The sequence below is a fragment of the Cibotium barometz genome, chromosome 31, assembly GCF_041138505.1.
Source record: "Cibotium barometz isolate CiBa-2024 chromosome 31, ASM4113850v1, whole genome shotgun sequence".
Taxonomy (NCBI): Eukaryota; Viridiplantae; Streptophyta; class Polypodiopsida; order Cyatheales; family Cibotiaceae; genus Cibotium; species Cibotium barometz.
The window spans coordinates 34,758,759-34,776,500 of record NC_141076.1 but is presented as its reverse complement, the minus strand read 5'-3'; the positions used below and the strand labels follow the sequence as shown (position 1 = coordinate 34,776,500).

General features: G+C 46.1%; 2 protein-coding genes across 4 annotated transcripts in view; both read right to left on the bottom strand.

The window, feature by feature from the left end:
- Window positions 1-17,742, bottom strand: part of LOC147620784 (GTP-binding protein) — a 96,412-nt gene that overhangs the window by 47,912 nt on the left and 30,758 nt on the right. The window lies entirely within an intron of this gene.
- Window positions 11,921-14,468, bottom strand: LOC147620785 (uncharacterized). Its single transcript, XM_086825508.1, has 3 exons — window positions 13,054-14,468; window positions 12,643-12,958; window positions 11,921-12,512 (listed from the first exon to the last, which is right to left on the bottom strand). Exons 1-3 carry the CDS (start codon window positions 14,466-14,468, stop codon window positions 12,087-12,089), a joined length of 2,157 nt encoding a protein of 718 aa, XP_086681634.1. The 3' UTR covers window positions 11,921-12,086.

Sequence of the window (17,742 nt, the reverse complement as noted above, 5' to 3'; positions counted from 1 at the left end):
CCTGGCTCTGATGTGTCTCTGTGTATAAGACCAAGTCTCTCCCTCTAAATGTCTCCTCGAACAAACCTGCATATGTCCTCAAGGCACCATTGCAATTCCAAACCACAATCTCTAGCTTGGTATTATAGGTCTCGCACCGTCATTGGGCACGTCGCTCGTTGATAATCACCCTCCCATCACTGTACACTGCCCATTTCCCTGCCTCCGTGCATCCAAGATGCGTGGCATGCACTCACTCCTGTGTGCCGCCTGTGCTAGTGCGAGATCGTCTTTGAGGTAAGTCTTTTCTCCTTTTAGTGCCCGCCTTTTGGTAAGGAATGCTTGCCTCGTCTCCAACCCCGCAAACTCGAGGATCTATGCGCGTTCCTTTGAGGGATAGTTGAATTTCTCCTTCTTCAAATTGAGTACGTGCCCTCAAGGTCTCATTTTCCACTTTAAGGGTGGCTGCTTGGGCCGCCAGCTCCATGATTAGTGGGGTGTGGTGGCTGGTTTTTGCGTCCAACATTTAGACCATTTCCTCATGCTTAGCTGAGTTGCCATGTATACCTGCATGTCTTCCTTCCACCTATTTCCTCTTGCATGGAGGCACGCAACTCATGCCTAAGGTCATCAATATCCTTGCTTCCCGAGCTTCTTTTGTAGCTGCTAAATGTCCATATCCTACATTTTGCATACTTCTCTCATGGTGGTCAAGCATGTTTTGATATGGGGGTCGCTGATCTTCTATGTGCTCGCCAAAATCGAGTTGTATTTCCTCTCCTTCTCACCTCTAGTCCTTGTTGCCGGCGAGCTGTCCATGTTGGACTGAAGGGGTCCCCCTTCTGGTACTGATTTTGGTCTGGCCAGCTACAAGTGGGGAGGCAAGTACAGGCGACAAGAGGGAGCAGCAGATAGGATTATGTTGCTGCCTTGGGGGCTTGAGCAAGGGCAGGTGGGGAAAGGGGGGCGAAGAGAGAGAGAGAGAGAGAGAGAGAGAGAGAGAGAAAGAGAGAGAAAGAAAGAAAGATTTTATTAACGTCTTCCAAAAGACCGAACTCGGCCTATGAGACAAATCGATGTACCTGTATGGGGTATCCTCTGTCATCCCAACAAAATGAAAAAGTACTGAACTAAAAAGCTGAATCTGGGTGTGCAATAAGTACAATGAGTGGTGAAGGGGATGGAGCTCTACTACTAGGAGAATGCAAAGCTATATGCATGGAGTATACAATCATGATATGCAACCTAGCTAGCTCCATCCTGTACCATACTCGGGGTATAAAATGGTATACATCAATGAAGGGGGTGTCCACAGCTCCCTGAAGAACATGCCTGGGTGTGCTCTGAAGCGAGCCAATCGCTCCGCACCCTCTCTGTGAAACTGAGCTCTGATCTTTGTCATCTCTCTCTGGTATAGGCGTGGTGTCCGAAATCCAGGTGTACTCTGTCTCCTGCGGGCTCTGAGTGTCTGCTCTCTGGAGAGTAATTCCCTGCCGTGTAGGGGCTGGGAGTGGGATGGATCTCTGAAAAAATGTAGTAACCTCTGTCTATCCTCCCCCCTCTGGAGCTATCTGAGCCTGTAATGATGTCTCTCTGTGGCGCTGTATGTCTAGAATGAATCTCCCCAGTATGCGCTGGTCTGCTGCCTCAAAGATCTGGCGTAGGGAATGTGGCTCTCTGAATAAAATAGGATATCTCTCTCTGATGGCCAAAATGACCTATGAAATGAAATGAAATGATATATTAACGTCTTCAGAAGGCCAAAAGGACCTATGAGACCAAAAAGGTTACAACAATTGGTGGATCTGATACAATGCCTGTGTAAGAGAGAGAGAGAGAGAGAGAGAGAGAGAGAGAGAGAGAAAGAAAGAAAGATATATTAACGTCTGCAAAAGGCCAAAATTGGCCTATGAGACAAACAAGTAGCACAATGATGTTCCTCCAGTCATCAAGAGGAAAATGTGGAGTGAGAATAAAATGTACAAGTATGACAACACGACCATAGGGGACTCAATGGTGGTGTACAAACGAGAGGGTGTGGATGGAGTACTAGGGCTACTAATGCATCTCTATATGCTGAAGGGGTGATACAAGTATGATATGTTATCTACTCCTAACTCCATCCACTCCCATAGTCTGGGTACAATATGTCATACATCCGATCTGAGGATGCCGTAAATGTCTGGAACATGCTCAATATCAATCCTGTGTGATGATATCCATTGTACCAGATGGGAGTACCATGACCAGGTATGTCCCTCCTCAGCAAGCTGTCTGGATGTCTCAAAAGCTGTAGGAAATGGTTGTTAGGGTTAGGGTTTTGGAAGGCACACCAACAGGAAGCGTGTGAGAGAGAGAGAGCAACACGTTTGCTCATATAATGATAATGATAAAAAGGAGTACAATAGCCACATATAAAAGATGTAACCTAAAGTGTGTCAGCATAAAACCCAACAAACCCCCCTGGAGTGATATGTGATCACTGTACATCATCCACCAAAAGGAAACAAATTCAAAGCAGTGCGGAATGCTTCGAATTTCGAACATGGTAGTGCCTTGGTGAAGATGTCTGCCACATTCTAATCTGTAGGGCAGTAAATCAGACTGATATCACCTGCCTGGAGTCTCTCCCGAACAAAGTGATAGTGAATCTCAATGTGTTTCGTGCGAGCATGAAACACAGGATTCCTGGCCACAGCAATGGCACTCTGACTATCAGTATAGATAGGTGTAGGCTCCTCCACTGAAATATCCATATCAGCCATAAGACGACGCAACCATACACACTCAACGGTAGTAGTGAAGCTGCTCTGTACTCTGCCTCACAAGACGAAGTGGCCACTGTGGTCAGTTTCTTGCTTAGCCAAGAAATCCATGAAGAGCCAAGAAAGAAACAATTTCCACTAGTGGAATGTCTAGTATCAAAATCACCAGCCCAATCTGAATCGCTGTAAGCATATAGCTGCATGTCACCACCCTCAGGATAAAGCAAGACAAGGTACCCTGCAAATACCGAAATACACGCTTCACAGCTTGCCAATGTGACAATCGCGGGCTGTGCATGAATCTGCTCAACTGAGATACGGCATACTGAATATCTGGCCGTGTAGTACACAAGTAAATAAGACACCCAACAGCCTGAGCATATATAGTGGCATCAAATAAAATACTGTCATCTTGTAGTGACAGTTTCATCCCAGGCTCCATAGGAGTGCTTGCAATCCTGAAATTTGAACTTCTCCAAAAGTTTAGTAACATACCGAGATTGCAACAACCCAATGCCTCTGTTATCCTGCACAAACTGTATGTCCAAATAGTAGTGTACGAGCCCCAAATCAGACATGGCAAATGTCTGTTGGCAGTATCTCTTTAAAAGCTGCAATTTTGTCATCATTTGTCCCATGAGCAAAAGATCATCTACATAAAGACTGATGACCAACAGATCTTTCTCTTCTTTCTTTACATACAAAGTGGCTCCTGATGGACTGTTCACAAAGCCTTGAGTGAGCAGGAATGCATCTATCTTTGCATACCCAGCTCGTGGAGCTTGTTTCAAACCATACAAGGCCTTTTTCAGCCTGCATACTTTCCCTTCATGACCATGTTCTACAAAACCTATGGGCTGATGTACATAAACTTCCTCCTCGAGGTCCCCATGTAGGAAAGTAGTCTCGATGTCCAACTGATGAACAACCCAACCACGATGTGCAGCCAATGCAATGACACTCCTAAGTGTCGACATACGGGATGTAGGAGCAAATGTCTCCTCATAATCAATGCCCTTCTTCTGTGCATAGCCCTTTGCAACTAGACGGGCTTTGTACCTGTCAATGGATCCATCTGCATGTCTTTTCAACTTATAGACCCACTTAGTACCAATGGCTTTCTTGCCTTTGGGCAGATCAACCAAATCCCATGTTTGATTCTTTTTAATAGATTCAAGTTCATCTTGCATGGCTTTGTTCCAATGCACATTGTCTCGTGCATCCACAAATGAATCAGGCTCATCATCATCCTGTAAACTAGCTGCCATAACCATATTTAAATCCATGATGTGTGCATGCTCATTGGTCCGTGTCTCCCTACGAGTACGGCCAGCAAGAGGAGCCTCTAGATGGCTGTCCTGTAATGTCCTCAAATACCATCTAGGTATATGTCTGACCTGTGGAGCCTGTTGCCCCATATTTGGCTCAACTTCTGGCTCAATCTCCTGCTGAATTTCTGCACCACCTTCATGATTAGCTGGCTGCCCTGCACCCTCATGGGTTGGATCACCAACTGTGGAATGAAACTCCATAGGTAGTAGGCCTTCAAACACATCATTTTCAGCCTGATCTGCATCATAACTAGCCATGGATATTTCTGATTTTTCATCAAAAATCACATCCCGACTAGTGAATATCTTCTAGGACAGTGGGTCATATAACCGGTAGCCCTTGCTCTCACGGCTGTACCCAACAAAAATAAATTTGTGGCTTTATCATCCAACTTCCTCCTCAACTCTTTGGGTATGTGTGCATATGCAAGACACCCAAAGTATGAAAGTGTGATACTGAAGGCTTGCGGCCATGCCAAGCCTCAAAAGGAGTAATGGAAACCAATGCCTTTGTGGGACATCGATTCAAAATATGACAAGCACACATAACAACTTCCACCCAAAAGACATGTGGTAGCTTCTTTGCCTTTAAAATACATCTGGCCATCTCCATGAGTGACCGATTCTTCCTTTCTGCAACCCCATTTTGCTGTGGAGTATAAGGAGTAGTATACTGATGCTTGATACCTCTACTCTCAAGAAAGGAATTCAACATGTGTGACACATATTCCCCCCCTCGGTCAGAACGGAGGGTCTTAACCTTGCATCCTGACTCTGTTTCAGCAAGTGCTACAAAGGCCAAAAATGCATCATATACCTATGATTTCCGTGTCAACGGATAGACCCAGCATATACGAGAGAAGCCATCAATAAATGTAGCAAAATAGAAGCAACCTCCTAATGACTTCATCTTTCACATATGTGATCTGGAGGCTTCTCCATAAGAGGTAGGTCTGTCAACATGTTATGTCGCTGCATAAGCATAAGACTGCCAAAATTTACATGCCCCATGCGAGCATGCCATAACTCCGCATCAACCATAGCTGGAGTAAGAGTGAATGCATGATAAGCAGACTGATCCACTGGCTGAAATGCATCCAACTGATAGAGTCCATGACATAATGTACCAGTAAGCATCAAGGTCAGAGCATTAGCTTTGTCTCTGACCATGCATTTGTCATCATCAAAGTTGACTTGCATACCACACTGTGCTAAAGAAGAAATGGACAACAAATTCTTCTTTATCCCTGGTACATATAAGGCATCTTCTTTATCCCTGGTACATATAAGGCATTTTCTTTATCCCTGGTACATATAAGGCATCTGTAAGGCGAAGAATAGAGCCATCAATGGCTGTGAGCTGAATCTCCCCAATGCCATGAACTGGATATGAAGCATTATTGGCACACTGAACGGACTTGCCAACAGGGACAGGGCATACATTACAAAACAAATCCCTGCGAGATGTAATATGCTTTGAAGCACCACTATCAAAATACCAAGTACATGCATGCTCAGTCACACTGAGTGCCTGTGAACATGGCCTCTACTAACATAGGTGGTACAGCAAACTCCGCTCAAAGGATATCATGTGGTACTGAAGGTTTGCTGCGGATCATCCGTGAGAGCATCAAAATCTGAGGGCGCTCTATCTGTGTCCATGAGGATGTAGCCAAGCCTGATGCCCATACTGCTGCTGCATACATCAATGTTGGAGTAACTAGTGTATCAAATAGCCACCCCTTAGTACGGGGCTCCTGAAAGTGTGCCTGGTGACACTGGCGTTCCAAAATTGCTAGTACTGCGTACCCTCGTGTCACTCTGTCTCTGGCTGATTGTGCCATAGAGAATCTCTCTGATGAACTCGTAAATGTGACCCCAAGGTATACATATGAGCCCACCACCTCTACCTGTCCCCGGGCTAGTGTAAGGATAGTCTGGCATCTGACTGCTGCTAATGTATGGAAGACCATAACCTTGGTTTTTCCAAGGTTCACTGTGAGTCCTTGCTCCGCACAGAAAGTATCCAGGGCTTGTAGATGCCTTTGTAGCCCTGTCCGAGTATCTGACACAAGAATGATATCATCAGCATATAATAGAATGTGTAAACTCGTACCTGAGATGTCAATCCCAGAGCCTCCTCCGTGTATGATGTAGTCTGCTACCTCGTCGATGTATAAGCCAAAGAGTGTCGGGGAGAGAGGGCAGCCCTGCTTCACACCAATGGTGCTAGCAATCATATCTGATAGTCCCCCTGGGCATCTAACTCGTCCAAACACTTGCTCATATAATCTATAAATCCCCCACATCATGTCGGGGATATGCCCAGTGTCTGTAAGCGGTGGAAGAGGCGCTCTCTCGGGACTATGTCGAAGGCTTTGCGGAAGTCCACAAAACAGCAATAGTCTCTGTCTCCGTGCCCGAGTTTGGTCAATCAGGCATCTCAGGGTGAAAATGTGATCAATAGTAGAGAGAGAGAGAGAGAGAGAGAGAGAGAAATGAAATGAAATGATATATTAACGTCTTCAAAAGGCCAAAATGACCTATGAGACCAAAAAGGTTACAACAATTGGTGGATCTGATACAATGTCTGTGTAAGAAAAGCTAAAAACAACTAACTGGAACTGAAATAACTATGAGGAAAGGTACGATACTAGGAGCTCCTAATGGATAACATCTGGGAGGAAAACTCCAGCAACAAAGGTAAGCATCATACACATCACTATCCAAAGAAGTCTCTCATCGGTCGATGGCGGATATCCTCAATGTCCTCCATGGTGAGTACTCTGACTGGACGTCTCCCATGCCGTGCTAGTATGGTCCTGATCCTCTGTTGTAGTCTCCGCCGGTGTCGAGATGGGCCTCTCATCTTGGGGCACCTGGACCGCCCCAGCTCTATAGCCCGATCAATTAGTGTACCTCTAGTGCGGCTATACTCTGGGGCTAGCTGCAATGCCTGCTGGCCTGACTGCTCAATCTCTGGTCGAAATAAGTCTGTAATCTGCCTCTGAAGGTGTCTCTCCCTCTCTGATCCCCTCCCGAGAGAGAGAGAGAGAGAGAGAGATTTTATTAACATCTTCCAAAAGACCGAACTCGGCCTATGAGACAAATCAGCGTACCTGTGTGGGGTATCCTCTGTCATCCCAACAAAATGAAAAAGTACTAAACTAAAAAGCTGAATCTGGGTGTGCAATAAGTACAATGAGTGGGGGAGGGGATGGAGCTCTACTACTAGGAGAATGCAAAGCTATATGCATGGAGTATACAATCATGATATGCAACCTAGCTAGCTCCATCCTGTACCATACTGGGAGTATAAAATGGATCATCTACCACCATTTCAGTATGACAGGGATGCACCACATATCCGTCTCTCATAGTGAGAGGAACAGAGTATTGAGACAGGACCTATGGCAGCTCTATACATGAGAGACATGGATATCGCCTACACAGCCATCAAAGATGCTATACTACAGAGATCACTTCATGACTATCATTGATGATGGATTTATAGAGAGGCCTAGATACATGGAGGGCTTTTTACCACATGGCTCCCGAGTAGCTATTGGTCAGCTTAGAGTCTCATCACATCGATTGGTGATCGAGACTGGCAGAGCAGCACGGATCCCCCGAGAGGAGAGGGTATGCAGATTGTGCAGAGGAGCTGGAGAGTGAGGAGCATTATGTATGCAGATGCAGAGCATATACAGCCATCAGAGAGAGACATTCCATTTTATTCAGAGAGCCACATTCCCTACGCTAGATCTTTGAGGCAGCAGACCAGCGCATACTGGGGAGATTCATTCTAGACATACTGTGTCATAGAGAGACATCATTACAGGCTCAGACAGCTCCAGAGGGGGGACGATAGACAGAGGTTACTACATTTTTTCAGAGATCCACCCCCCTCTCAGCCGCTACACAGCAGGGAATTACTCTCCAGAGAGCAAAGACACTCAGAGCCCGCAGGAGACAGAAGACACTTGGCTTTCGGACACCACGCCTATACCAGAGCGAGATGACAGAGATCAGAGCTCAGTTTCACAGAGAGGGTGCGGAGCGATTGGCTCGCTTCAGAGCAGACCCAGACATGTTCTTCAAGGAGCTGTGGACACCCCCCTTCATTGATGTATACCATGTCTAGGCCATGCTGTGAGAACCAATGTGTGACCTGTGCATACCATGATCCTCTCTCTCATGCCGCAGCCAACTGTCTAGATGCCTCAAAAGCTCTATATGACAATCTGACTGTGGCATCTCTCTGAATCTATCTAGCAGGCATATAGTCTGGAATATGGCCTCTACCATCATAAGAGGCGCAGCAAACTCTGCTCGGATAATGTCATGAGGTACTGATGGCTTGCGAAGAACATAGAAACATGAGAGCAGCATCAGCTCAAAGTGGATGGTATACCACTCTCCAAAATATCAAGCATGGGGCTAATGAGTATGACCGAGAGGTCTCCCTCAACTGTCACGTGGAAAGGTAGCTCGATGGCGGTGGAGCATGTCTTGGATCTGGAGCTGATGAGGTGATCATGGCTAGTGGCCGGGGAGGCGAGGGCGTCGGGCACGCTAGAGTGCGGAGGCTCGGTCCGAGGTAACTCCTCTCGGGCGAGGTAGGTCCGGAGCAGCTCGTGGAGGGTCCACAAGATCGATTATATCGGTATCCATAGTTGTCACGGTACAAAAATACGATACCGTATGGGAATTTTTGGTACACTATGAAATTTTGGGATACCATACGATAAAATGCGGTTTTTTTTTCACTTACAAACTATGGAGCTTCAAGCTTGAATGTGAGGGAAGAGTCCACAATGCTTGAGGAACCAGAACATGGAGATGTGTCTCTCCCAGTTGGATCTCCCGATTGTCTCCAAAAAAGAGCCTGCATGGGTAATGTGATACCTAAGGTCTCTCAATGTAGTGTTTATGACTAAGGGACCGTCCTTGCACAGATACGGGCAATGCATCTAGGGTGATAGGTTTAGGGACTCCTCTGTAGATCAAAATGGCCGTGTCTAAATCTTCTCCCTCGTACATAACTTCAGGATCTCACTGTCTAGCCTACCTATACCAGGGATCTCCAAGTGATGTAAAAGGATTCTCTCCTCATCCTTCCAATCAAGTGATGTAGCAAGATTCTCTCATCCTACCAATAAAGTGTACACTACCAGTCTACCTTGCCAGATTTTTTGGGTCTCTCAACAACCCCATATGGAATGTTGAGTGGACACGAAAGCTGCAAAGTATTGCGGGCATTTGGGATCTTCGTTGAGCAGGATTTCTATTTTTGTTGAGCATTTGGAAAAAAAAAATTCAAGGTGGGGGAGGGGGGCAAAAAAAACAAAAAAAAAATCATTCCGTATGATATCATACGAAACCATACCGTACGAATAGGATCATACCGATACGAGAAACAACCATGTTGGTGTCCTCCACCTCCTGGGTCCAGACAGCGACCACAAGCAACACTTCAATAGAACACACTTTAAGGGAAGATACACGGAGTAAAACAAACAATGAAGAGGAAGAACAATTGCATTCATTCACTAAACTTGATCGATCGATCGTCTTGGCAATCCCAAGGTTGCTCATTTATACAAGTGATTCAACCACTGTGCGTTTGGGCCATGAAGTGCCTGTCATTGAACGTGGATGATTCCTATGCAACCTACCACTAAATGTTTAAAAATATTAGGGATCGTCGGTGCAGCCTCCCACTAATTGCGAATATTGGGGATGTACCACCCGCTTGTTGATGGTGTGCAAGTGGCACGTAGGAGAGACCTAATAAATGTCATGGAGCGCACGTAGCCAACAAAGAGGTTGCTTGTCGGTAGGGACTTCCATCAATGAATCGCCACCTTAAGGTGCCACTTGTCACGACTACTGGTGGACGACCCGCATTGTCAGTTGGACAATCGACACTTGTCTACAGGGCACTTGTCACGTGGACGACCCGCATTGTCAGTTGGACAATCGACACTTGTCTACAGGGCACCTATGGCCATTTTGCAGCTGAAACTTGTCAACTAAACATGTGGCAGGGCGGAAAGCTACAAATCACTCACCACTAAAAGTTTCACCATCTCGGTGAATGCAACTGAGGAGGAGTTGTCGAATAGATATGCCACCTTAGGCCAAGCCGTGGAAGAGGTTGGAAGCGGCCATCGCAGGAAGTCAAGAAGTAGGGAGTCGAAAGAGAAGGCTTAAACACGTGTCAAGCAAACATGTGTCAACCGAACACATGTGCCACATCACTTATCACCCATCTACGTTGTCGTAGAAGGAAGGATAGGCCACCCCATGCCAAAGCCGTTGGATGAGGAGGGAGAGGCCATGAAGGGAAGGCGAGAAGGGGGGGAAAGGGGTGGGAGATGTGAACGTAGAAGGGGGGCAGGCGAAGAAAAAATAGTGCAATGGTATGTTGGCAGTTCTTAAAGGGGCACTTCACGAGAAAGCAATCATTTATTTGGGAGGTGTGTCCAAGAGAGTGGAAAAGGTGTCATAAGTCAAAGAAAGAGAAAAAGGGCCTGCTGAAGAAAGCAACGGAAGAGGTTGCATCTAGCAAAGAGAAAATGTGGAGCTGCCGGTGAGAGAGAGAGAGAGAGAGAGAGAGAGAGGTGGTAAGGGGACGTGCACAAAAGAAAAAGGCACAAGATGTTAAATGTCACGACCCTGTGTTTTTCTCTTGACAGTATGCGGGTGTGCATGGAGACATGGTGGACAGTGTGAATGGCATCAGTTTGGGAGTTAAAAAGGACTCAAGGTTTTAACAAGGTTCTTTTTATATAACCCCATGTGGAAAAGGGGACAAACGTTTAAAACCTTAAAAAATAAAAGAACAACCTTTGTAAGGTCTGGCCCTTTTGGGGAAGAGTTACGCTATTTTTGGGAGGAGGCTTCTTTTGGAAGAAGTCGACTGCAGCTCCAAATTAATAAAAGAGAGTGCTTTTGTTTGTGGAAAAGACTAGCAGGCTGGTCGGGCAGCAACACAAGTTTTTCCTCTCTGTCTCGCTGGTTGGGCTGCAGGGAAGGCGGGCACGTGTGCTGGACCGCAGCAGTCAGGCTACAGCAAGGGGGCTTTTTCTCTCTCTTTGCAATCGTCTGCTGAACCGGCTGAACTGCAGGTGCATAGGGCTGAACAGCATATGGACACTCTCTCTCTTGTACTAGGGCAGGCTGCAGCTACAGTGCACAGAAGCTTTTCTCTTGGGAAGGCAGTGAAGGAGTATTTTGGGAAAAATGCATCGGTTTTCCTTTCCACGAGATCAGGCTCTATGAGCAACTGCAAAGTTGCAGCTTATACACAGTGATCTTTGTGGTCCCATGCGCGATTGGCTGCAGAAAACAGAAGGCTGAGCCATAGTTGCCACACGTTTTTTGAAACGCGTTTTTGAAACGTGTTTGAAACGTTTCAAAAACGTTTCAAACAAATTTCCAAAAGTTTTTTAAAAGTTTTTTTCAAATTTTTTTTCAGGTGTTTTTTCCAGGTTTTTTTTAGGGGGGTGTCCATAAATTTATGTTTGGTACAGTTTAATGCTAAAATCTACATTCAACTTTCATATACATGAATCATGATACGTCATGAATGATGAATCCATGATTCAAATTTCATACTGAATCCTGATTCTTAATACATCATACATGATTACAATTTACATCATACAATGATCATACATGTAACATGAATCATGATACATCATACATGATACATGGCAGTCTTCAGGAATCAGGAATTAGATCATAGATGGCAAAAACCCATATAATTATTAATAGCATAACCAGTTTGAAGTTACAAGTTACAACTTACAACATACTAAGCAACATACTAAGCACTAGTGAATAGTGTCAAATGATAAATCTGAAATCTGAAATACAGATGTCTGTACCGAAAGACCAAATACAAAAACTCTGAAAAAACAAATGGTCTCCAATGTCTGGAGTCTGGACTCTCAACTCTAGACTCAAGTGTCAAGAGTCAAGAGTCACTAGTAGTAACTAGTAACTACTCAGCATCATCCTCCTCTGAGGAATGTGAGTCTGTGTCGTAAGAAGATGAAGCCTCAGCCTCAGCCTCAGCACTCGTAGATGCATGATCTGCTGATGTCGGTGCCCGTGATCGTGTCATAGTAGCTGGTGCCATCATCTCCTCGTATAGCATGGCATAGATGTCGCGCTCCTCAGCAGGGATCTCTGGTACGTCCTTCACTTTCTCTATGTCGATCTTGTCGACATTCACTTGGCGCGGCTCAATGGGATTGCCTTGCTGCTCAATTAAACGGAGGTTGCAATGACAATACACCAACCGTTCTAATTGAGCAGTGGACAATTTGTTCCTCTTCTTTGTATGGAAGAGGGCCCATGTGCTCCAGTTTCTCTCACATGGACCAGAGCTGCAATCCTGTGAGAGGACTCGTAATGCAAGGCGTTTCTGTCAAAAGATAACAGAAAACTTTATAAATAATAAGAAGAAACAACTTATATAAGTTGTAAGTACTAAGTTGTTACTTCAAAGTGCAAACTTATTACATGTAAGTTGTAACTTGTCAGTGGGCACTTACCAGAACTGGAGTACCGATGCCATATTTCTCCCACCAAGAGACTGGCTGAAGCTGAGTCTCTCTCAAAACTGCAGTGGCTCTCCCAAAGGCATGACTCCCATTCCGAAATACTAGGAGCTCATCCTCTAACTTCCTGAGGAGCTGAACATCACCTCCAGTCCAGGTCTGGATGTAAGACTGCCATCCCTCTTCTAGCTCCTCATTGTTGAACTGCTCCTCATTCCGCCATAGTGGGTGTAGTATATGGGCAACCGCATGGATTGGCCTATGAAACCAATCCCATCTACGGTTCCACACCTCCCTGATGTCCTGGATCCTGTTCAACGACACTTGGAAGCATGGAATTAATATCAATGTATAATGTGGCCACTGGCAACTAAAAGAACAACAATGACATACAATGATACATACCTCTCAGCTGATAGTATAGTGCATCGATCTAGGGCCTCTCCAATGCGGTCCATGAACTCATATAAGAGTCCAAGGGTGCTGCCCTCCATGTCCGTAATGCGAAGCACACTATATATAGGCTGAGTGGCCGTGACAAGTGCAAGGGCCTCAGCCCACCAAGTGTCTCGCATTACCGCGCGCACAAATGCTACTGCCTTGGGATGCTCTCTATCATCCCATGCCATCCACTCCTGAGAGACAACAGTGCGGAGTAAACCTGTACGGACCCGCACAAGCCTCTCAACCACAATGAGCATGTAAGCAAACCTGGTGTTTGAGGGCTTCAACAACTCCAAATCACTGTGTGCACGAAACATAGCTAAAACCTTTGGCCTCTTGGTGACAAACTTCACCATGCTCCGAGAAGTACTAAAGAGGTCGGCAATCCACCCAATTTTGGCCACATCCTCTATCAAGAGGTCCAAGCTGTGTGATGCACATGGAGTCCACACTATCTTTGGAAACTCATCCTCTAACATCCTGCCCATAGATACACAATTTGACCCATTATCTGTAACTACCTGCACTATGTTCTCTGGGCCAATCTCTAGCACTGCCTCACGCAAATGTCTCCATATGAATGCTCCAGTAACAACTGTACCTGGAACCGAGGCATCAATGGCACGCAAAAACATTGTGCCCTTACAACAGGACACCAAAATGTTATATACATTTCTCTTTCTCATGTCTGTCCAGCCATCACAAAGCAATGTGCATCCATATTTCTGCCAGGTTGCCTTCAAAGGCTCCATCTCAAGCTCCACTGCCTTCTTCTCCTTCCTTAAGTGGGTTTTGCGAAGGGACTCATAAGATGGACCCTCCCACTCATACCCAATGCGGCTGATAGCTTTAATGGCCTTCTTCCAACGAGGAGTACGCACGACGTGAAATGACAAAGCGCATTGTATAAACAACTTTGTCAATTCACGTGTGGCCTCCTTGACAGCTTGCTTTTGTATGCCTGCTTTAATGCCTGCCCTCTTTAGAGAAGGCACGGTGGGCAATGAAGATCTGTGGGCTACAGGAATGGAGCTAGACCCACCTGCTTGACTCTGCAAATCATCCTCTGTCCTAGCTCTTTTGGACACATCACCTACAGAATCTGTATCCTGTACATCATCATCAATAGGCTGAATTCCCTTTGCTGCTTCATGTTCTCTCTTCCATTGCTGAAGAGACGCTACAACCTCTCTTGGTACTTGACTGCAAGGGCCAATGCCTTCCCCTCTTACTCCTGTAAAATGGGCCTTTACCCTAATAATAGACCCACCTGACACTTTGGCACAAAAATTGCATTTCCACCTTTCTGTGCCTGAACCCCCATATCTGCTCACAGGAGTTACGTGGTTCCACATGGCATCCTTAGCCCGAGGCATGATGAATGAATGAAGAAATTTGGGCAACCTGGCAAGAAATGCCCAAATTTCAAATCTGAAATTTGGTCCAAAATCAGAAAAAATCAGCATTTAGGGTTATTAAAAACCTGAGAAGCAGGGTGCGTAGGGGCCGGAGGAGTAGGCTTGGTGCGTAGGCAAGGTGTGCATGCACCAATGTAGGCAACCTGGCAAAAAATGCCCAAATTTCAAATCTGAAATTTGGTCCAAAATCAGAAAAAATCAGGATTTAGGGTTAGTACAAACCTGTTACCTACGGTGCGTAGGGGCCGGGGGAGAAGGACTGGTGCGTAGGTAGGGGTGCAAGCAAACCTGGAAGACTTCAAAGGCTGGAAACGTCTCTTTCAAGCGTCACTTTCAAAACTGAAATGCCAGGAGATACTGCATCGTACGTTTTCTATCATAAAAAAAAACTGGCCCAGCAAAAAAACGCGTTTCAAACGTTTGAAACGTTTGCACGTTTCAAACGAGTAGCCTAAAGTTTGAAACGCGTTTTTTTGCAACTATGCATGCAAGACAAATACTTTAGAATTGAACAGACAATCAGAACAAGTACTAGGGCGAGAAAGTCCAGTAATTGACGTACCTGTCAAAGACAACTGGTTAGCTGCCTTTGGCTTGGGTCCTGCGTTTGACTTGGTACCCTTTTGCTTCGGGCACTCGTTACGCATGTGTCCTTTTTCTTCACAGATAAAACAACGTCCTTCCTTCTTGAACTTCAAAGCCCTAACGAGTCGTTTCTTCTTCGCTGGTGTCGAACTGGAACTCTTCGAAGGTTGGTCCGAAGACTTTCCTTCTGTCGTGTTAGCCATAGGTGCGGAGAACTTTCTTTTATGCTTGTTCCCCTTCTCGGTAACGGGTTTCGATTTGGAAGAGACCATCGTATCATCATAGATACGAGCTGAATGAATGGCCTCGTCCAAAGTTTTACATTTGTTATTTTTAACCTGTAATCGGTACGAGTCTGGTAAACCAACTACGAAAAACCCCAACAGAGTAGTGGGATCCATTTTTGTAGCTTTCATCTGCAAGTCACGAAACTTCTGGAGGTAGACCTCATAAGTGAGGTGCTGCGAGGTCATGGTCAAAGCTGAAAACCGGGCAACAACATCATAATCATCCTCTTTCTTGAGGAATTCTTTCTTGAAAACGTCTTCGAATTGTGCCCAAGTCGTTGGCTTAGGGTTGAGTTCCTTCCACCAAAGCAAAGCTTTGCCGAACAGGAAACCTGCTGCTAACTGGATCTTCTTTCCATCATCATATGGATGAAACTGAAAGTGAACTTGCCACTTGTGTAGCCACGTGTCCACGATCTCCTTGGTTCGCTGTTTTTGCTCGCCCCCGAACGGTTCCGGAGTAATGTTGGGGCCTAAAGCTGAAGCCAAGGTATCCATACCCGAGAAAGTAGAGAGGGTAGTGGTCAATAGAGCGATGGAGTTCTGCAAAGCTTGCATCTGGGCTGCAATTTGTGCCTGACGTTCCGTCGAAGAAGCTTCTAGAGCTACTTTGAACTCTTGGAAATCTGATTTTGACACAAAATCGTCAAAAAGATCAGCATTGGTACCGTCCGTAGCCAGCAAGCCTTCGCGTTCCACAAAGGGCTCCAACTCTGATTCTTGGGTCGACATCGTGAAGAGGGTACGTGGAGAGAAAATTCGATCTTTGCACAACAAAAGTGCACGGGAACTTGAGAGCTTGAGAGCTTGAAAACTTGAGAACTTGAGAGATGTGTGGCAAGAAGCCCACTTGAGGGGTTTATAAAGGTTTCCCAAAAGCCAAAAAATCCCCAAAAGCTAGGCTTAGCTTTTGCTTCGCTTTTGTGTTTTTTTTTCTTGAATATATATATATATATATATATATATATATATATATATATATATATATATATATATATATGGATATATATATTCTATTTTCTTAAAAAAAATAAACACCTTGGAAACCTTGTAGAGGGGAGGACTTTTAAACCTTTTTTTAAAAAAAAATTAAACTCCCAAAAAAAAAACGAAAGCACTAAAAAAACGAAATGCTTTCCTTGCGTTTTTTTTTCCCGCTACCCTCCTGGATTAGCCCGACGCGGCGAGCTGCCGTCAACTGATGTGCTGCCGGCGCATCATGTCCTGCCGGTGCTTGCACGCTTGCTGACTGCTTGCGCTTACTCGCCGTCCTGCGCCTGCCAAACGAGTGCCTGGGCGCCCGCCTGCTGTGCGTGGCCTGGGCGCCTGCCGGCCTAGTCTCGGCGTCGCCTGGCCTGGCTGCCTCGCGTAGGCGCTCCAGCGCTGCCTGGGCTGGCTGCGCAAGCTGCCAGGCTTGGCAGGCTTGGCCGCCTCGCTGCCTACAGGCCTTGGCCGCCTGGCTACGTGCCTGCCCGCTTGCAACGCCAACAAAAGTCGGCCAGCAAACCCACTCGCCACGATCTAGCACCTCTCTCTCTCTCTCTCTCTCTCTCTCTCTCTCTCTCTCTCTCGTTCAACAGCAACGAAAAGCAAACATGCTTTTTTTTTTCTTTTTTCTGTTTTCTCTCATGCGACTGCACATCAATCCACCTCTTCCTTGCAAAGCAAAAAGACCCTACTTAACTACCATCTCCCCATCAACATGAGTCTCTTTCATGAAGAAAAAACACATACTAAATCTGAAAACTGCAGTATGCACAGAAAAACAGCAAGCTTTTTTAACACATACCGTTCTTCGCCCTCATCTTCTCTACCTACCGACTTGCTCGTTCACAAGGTATGCTCTGATACCACTGTCAAATCCCCACGGATCTCCTCGTGATCGATCTTGGTTCGAAACTCGAATCTTGCAAACAAACGAACAAACAAACAAGCAAGGGGGTGCAGGCCTGACTCACCTCCCAACCATGACAGCCGTGGGCAAGCCCACAGTCTTGGCTGTCCCCACCGAGCCACGAGCTGAGCTAACTAGGTTGACGAACCGACCAATCTCCTCCTCGCGACGTCCCATACCGCCACGAAGCTGCCCTCGCGGGCCTCGAGATTGCTGCCGGTCTCGGCTGCATAAAGCAGGTGCACGTCTGCACTAGATCCAGGCTCCAAGACCATAGAGCTCTCACAAACTCGCGAGACTCTCTATAATACAATAACTAACCTTGGCCACCCTTTTATAGGCTCTTGGCCGGTCATCGGGCGTCCACACTTGGCCGCCCGCCCGTCCATACTTGGGTGCCCGCCCGTTAGTATTTCCCTAACTCAGCTCGTCAATCAGCCTGCCTAGTTCCAAGCTTCCCCAAGCC